This window comes from Elgaria multicarinata, chromosome 5, assembly GCF_023053635.1.
Source record: "Elgaria multicarinata webbii isolate HBS135686 ecotype San Diego chromosome 5, rElgMul1.1.pri, whole genome shotgun sequence".
NCBI lineage: Eukaryota > Metazoa > Chordata > Lepidosauria > Squamata > Anguidae > Elgaria > Elgaria multicarinata.
In genome coordinates, this window is record NC_086175.1 from 122,514,069 (window position 1) to 122,520,068 (window position 6,000).

Here is a 6,000-nt window from a genome sequence, read left to right on the forward strand (position 1 = left end):
GTATCCTACTTAGAAAGTGTACTGCGGCATTGGTAAGAAGCAATGTACTCACTCAAGATTTTATTGTTTGTAGCCAATGGCCATGACAATAAAAACACACAAGTATAAAACAGAAAAACATTTGATACAATAAAACAAGAATGCAATAAAATGATCAGGATTTAAAACATTCCTTCTGTTTAACCCCTTTAGGATTTGACAGTGGTATGATTTAGAAAGGTTGCTCTTATTTTTCTTGCAGCTAGCTCAAATAAAGCTATTCTATAGCTGATGAATTTGTCCTCATTAGCCAACAGCCATCTAATTTTAAAATTGTCTGATTGGCCTTTTAAGGTAGTCTGGAAAGGGAGAATAAATTTAGCCCTGGGCGAATTATATAATGGATAGTATAGGATATAGTGCACGAGATCTTCAATATGTCCTGCTTCACATATGCAAAAGCGCTCTTTTACAGGACTATTAGAAAATCTTCCAGCCAGATTCTCAGTGGGCATCATTTGAAACTGAGCTGGGTAAAAACCTCTCCCACACTAGAGGCCTTCAAGAGGCAGCTGGACAACCATCTGTCAGGGATGCTTTAGGGTGGATTCCTGCATTGAGCAGGGGGTTGGACTCGATGGCCTTGTAGGCCCCTTCCAACTCTGCTATTCTATGATTCTATGCCTAATGGGGGAAAAAAAGGTTAATTCTTGCAAATAAGTAGCTCTTTTATGATCTGTTTTGATTTTCGTATACCAAGTAGCAAATTTACAGTTTTTTATGTATTCAAAATCTCTTTTGGCATCTTCACCAAACACAATATCTCGGATCTTATGATCGGATACATCCTGCATTGTCATTGCTAAGGGGATTGAGTAGCTCAACATCAGGCACCTACAAGATTGTACCCAGCCTTCTCTATTCTGCAAATACAACAAGCATAATTTTGCGAAATGTTGTTTTGGCAACGATAGTAATTTTTTCCAATACAATATTGTGGATTTCTTTATACGTGCTTTTAGAGAAGGGAGACCTACCGTACTTCTTCGATTCTAAGACACACTTTTTCCCCATATAAACATCTCTAAAAACGGGGTGCGTCTTAGAATCGCGGGTGCGTTAATTATTTCTTAGAATCAAAGCTTTTTTTCTGTTGGTGGTACTGAAATTAGTGTGCGTCTTACAATCGATGGCGTCTTAGAATCGAAGAAATACAGTAGTTCAGTCTTTAATAATGCACCAGGTGTACTGTGTGACACTGCCACGAGCATACGCAGGAAAGAAGCAATGCAGTGTAGCAGATAGAGTTTGACTGGAACTGGGGAGATCTGGGTTCAAATTGCTACTTGGCCTTGAAGCTCAGTCATGGCTCACCTGGTGGCAGAGAGATAAAATGCAAGAGGTATTTCTGCACACGGCCCCAAGTAGTAAAGTATGCATTGTAATTATTTTTCTTATTTTATAAAACAACTTGAATTTCATATCCGATTAAAGGAGGCTGAGATGACTTCATAATTGCTGTTCACCTACCGGGACAATTGTATAATCTTCCTGCTATAGACATCTGAATGATTAGAGTACAAAAATGCTGGATCATAGATTTTCCTTCTTTTTCTTTTTTTTCCAGGGGTGGTTGGGGAAGGGAAGGAATGTTTATCAAAGACCCTGTTTGGATGACACGCTAAGCCACGGTCCTTAAGCATTTTGACCTAAACATTATGGTTTAGCGCGTTGTGTGAACCATTCCTAACCATGGTGGGGTACATAACCATGGTTTAAACAGGCTCACTAACCATTTGATGCAAAAGGGTTAGTAGCCTAAGCATGGCGTGTTGTCTGAACAGGCCCAAAGACAGTGAATCAAGACAATTTCCCAGAGGCGTAGGGATGAGTTAGCTGGGATTTAGATTTTGTGAGGGGTAGGATGCATGGTGTGCATGGGACCTGCTATTGTTTCTGAGAGTTTCATTTCTTTTTCTTTGGTTTATTCTCTCTGTGTCTCTTTTAAAGTGTGGTAATCTGGGATATGGTAGGAGGTTTAAATAAATGCATAATATATCGGCGTATTTACCACTTTCCGGTGTGGTTTCTTTGCAGACTTTACATCATTTGACTCCCTGGGGCTTAATACATCTGGACTGGGGGGTGGTGTTTCTTAGAACAGTCTTCTCCAGTGGGGTACCCTTGGTGTTTGGGACTTCAGATCCAGGCCTAGAGATACAGTATATGGGACATTCATTTCAGTTTGTTTTTGATCAGTATTTTATGCAGTTTCCACCATCCACTGCAAATAAGGGGAGGAGCCCTCACTGAAGGAACAAACAAGGAATGGATCCTGTAAGAAAACACTAGGTCTATACTATCCAATCTGTGCTAACAAGACTGTATCGGATATGGTCTGGTGTGAAATATACTAGACAATATGGGGCATAACAAAAGGAAAATAGTCCTTTAATAAATCAGTTTGACTTATAATGACATTAAATTCCACATCAGCAATAATCATCTGCCTTAATATCCGATGGTTACATAACATTAGGACTTGTAGTAGTGAATCTAAGTAAAACTTAGGTTGAACGCTTTCTCGGACACAATCTATGGTTGACGTCCGTAGATTTCTGAGCATGAAATGTGATTTTCGGATTTTAAAAATGCGTTCAACGTTATGTGTACTTTTGAAACACGTGCACGAAAAAATGCGTGCTTTTGAAAAGATGTTCGCAAATACGCTTTAATCCATGGGAGAGGAAGCCATACGTTTCAAAACTACGTAACAGTGACGTGTACATTTGCAAAACTACGCACTAAAATATGGACGGATTTTTGTGTGGGAAAAAAAGAGGGAAGTCTCAGTCTGATAAGGACTCCGGTCGGAACGAACTTCAAAATGAAATTCAGTGAACGTGAGTTTTGCTGATTTGTAACATCCCAAGCCCCAGTCACAAAGGCTGGGAGTTTTAGTGTGAAATATCTGGAGGGCACCAGGGTTGGGAAGGCTGTCTTAGAATAAAGATGGCAGGTTTCTCCCTTCCTGCCACCAACATACAAAGGCCATCCAGTGCATCCATCTGCCACAAGGCAGGAACAAGCATGCCAATGATCTTGTCCTCCCACCTCCATGACAGATGAACCTACAAAAAAATCGAAGTCACAGAGTGCTGAGAACGGAGAACAAGATGTCCTTCACTGTCAGGGCAGATTAAAAAGTTCCCTGAGCAATTTGCTAGTGTTTTGTCTAACTGCTCTGGGTCTCTGACATTTCTCAGGTATTTTACCTAAGTAGGAACCTCCTGAGCTGCTTTGTGTTTTGCATTAGGCAAAAGTATTATGACTGTGTCAGAATGTGCACAACCCCATTGGGAAGTTATGCTTGTCATCTCGAAACCTTCTTCATTCCTCTCAAAAGTCCTTGGGCCTGATTGATGTGATGCGTGGGCTACATGAAAAGCTCCTAAGGTGTGTAGTCACATTTACCACACTTAACCACAATCTAAGGTGTGTGTGTGTGTGTGTGTGTGTGTGGCAACCTCCCTGCTCCCAAATAAAACAGGCGAATGACGTTATAGCATGCACTTATTGACTGTCATTTGGAAAAAGAGAAATGGAAAATGGGGAGAGGAAATAGAATGGATTAGTATCTTGGAAGAGGACATGGCTGGCCAGATAGAACCCTGAACCAGGAGCACTCCATGTTGCAACGTCTGCCATCTCTCCCACTTGTGTTTTCATTATTATTTCAGATAATATTTTATTCTTGTTTTTAATTTTCTTGGCCACTTTGACAGTTCCAGTTTGTAGGACAAGATGGGGGGAAAAACATTGTCGGGTTTTTTTAAGCCAAAAAGATGAGCATAGCTGCTTGTTTGTGGGTTGAGGTGGGTACATAACACAAGGGCCAATTGTGGAATCCCATACAGTTGTTCTCCTGTACAAACTGCCCCGCACACTCAGGTCCTCTGGGAAGAATTTACTCCAGCCCACAAAAACAAGGCTGACAACTATTACCCAGAGGACCTTTTCTTCTGCTGCTCCCAGTTTGTGGAATGGCTTGCTGTTCGTCAACTTAACAGTCTTCCAGAATTTAAGAAAGCCATAAAGATCGATCTCTTCCGTCAGGCCTACCCAGTTGAATTTTAAGATGCTTTTTTTTAAATAATGTGCTGCTTTTAATAATGTATTAGTTTTAAATGTTTTAATTGGGTATATGTATTTTATGGTGTTTGCATTTGTGTTGTACCCTGCCTCGATCCAGAGGGAAAGGCGGGTAACGTATTATTATTATTATTATTATTATTATTATTATTATTATTATTATTATTATTGTTGTTGTGCCCAGGGTTATGGTATACAGTGCTGGTTCCCCTCCTCCCCAACATTCTCTCCAAACAGAAGCTACTCATTTGTACAGAAGAAAGTAAGGGATGCATTCTAGCTCCAGTACCAATGTTGTCTGAAGCCTACCCATGCTGATCTTAGTGTCAAGAGGGAGAAGCAGATTCACCTCACCTCCTCAGTGGGGTCCCAGATGGCAGCCAGTTCACTCCATCCCATTGAATGCAATGATAAGCATTAGTGACTAATTAAGTCACTAAGGGTACAATCCTATTCATGTTTAGACGGAAAAATCCTACAACTCCCAGCAGCCCCCAGCCAACCTGGCTGCCTGGGGAATGCTGGGAGTTGTAGGACTTTTTTCTGTCTAAACATGCATAGGATTGTATCCCAAGAGCTTTGGCAACAATAAAGAATGGGACCCGTGATTCCTTTTCCTGATTAGGCTAGCTTCCAGGAAGTGTGAAGGAATCCCAGGAATTTGGACATTCATTCAACCTGAATGCATTTCCTGCCTAATGTTTTATGTGTTCTTTTGCTATTCAAGTTGCTGGAATGGTTCCATTTTACCTTTTGAAGTTTGACCTGTATTCTGCTGTTGAAGGCAGTGGCTTGCTAGCCATGCAGTTCGAGTGAATAAGCTGTGATTTCTCAGACCACCAAGATTCCTCCAGCTCTCGGAATTGAGACTCATTCAGTTTTGTTTGCTTCCCTTCAGGTACATACCATTTAAAAAAGAAAAGAAAAAAGAAATAACAAGCCTTCTCTCTCTCTCTCTCTCTGTCCAGGTGCTCTAGCAGTTTCTATCCCTCGTCTGGATATAGTGATTGCCCTAGTCGGAGCTGTAAGCAGCAGCACTTTGGCCTTGATCTTGCCGCCGTTGGTGGAAATCTTCACTTTTTATAAGGAGAAACAAAGTCCGTGGATAATACTGAAAGATATTTCCATCGCCTCCCTTGGAGTGATTGGTTTTGTAACCGGCACATATGTGAGCATAGAAGAGATTATTTGTCCCACTGCCATGGCTTCTGTTAATGCTACAGACACGACTGACTGTTTCAATACTTCAGTACCCTTGCTCAGGGGTACTAATTAATGTTGGAAGACCATGACTCTCCTGAGTTACTTAACTATGGACGTACTTGAGAACCAAAGATGATGATGACAGATTCCAAATGTGAAGGTTTCAAGATGGTAGAATGAATTTCTGAAAACTTACTCCTGTCTAACATGTAAAACTGCTCAGACCAAGATCTCTCTCTCTCTCTTCCTTCCATTCCGCTTGACCTCCTCAGCACTCCATCCAGGGAAGAGCGCGCTTTCCAAGCATCGTGGCCACCTGTGTATTCGTTTGCAAATGGGACCAAAAAGCAAAAAAAACCATCCTGACATCATGTTTAGTTGGCTCAAACCGAGGTGGTCACCTCCATCGACTTTTCAGTTGTGTGACTAATGTCTGTCTGTCAAGACCTCCTCCATTGTAATTTCCACAGAAATTAAGACTTACGGAAAAAAATACCGATGTAGTTTTTATACAAACCCCTTCAGCTCTCCAAGTTACCAGGTCTTGAGGTAGCTCCCTTGCTACAATTTCTTTCCCGATGAAAACAGCTCTTCCAAACGTGGTGTAACTAAATTTACAGCATCCAAAGCAGGAGGTAATGAGAGAGAGAGAGAGAGAGAGATGGG

General features: G+C 41.2%; 1 protein-coding gene across 1 annotated transcript in view; it reads left to right on the forward strand.

The window, feature by feature from the left end:
- Positions 1-5,546, forward strand: part of SLC36A4 (solute carrier family 36 member 4) — a 121,442-nt gene extending 115,896 nt beyond the window's left edge. The window contains exon 11 of the mRNA XM_063127851.1: positions 5,100-5,546. Within this exon, the coding sequence (XP_062983921.1) occupies positions 5,100-5,407 (308 nt within the window). The 3' untranslated portion in view covers positions 5,408-5,546. The remainder of the gene's footprint in view (positions 1-5,099) is intronic.
- The last annotated feature ends 454 nt before the right edge of the window (positions 5,547-6,000 follow it).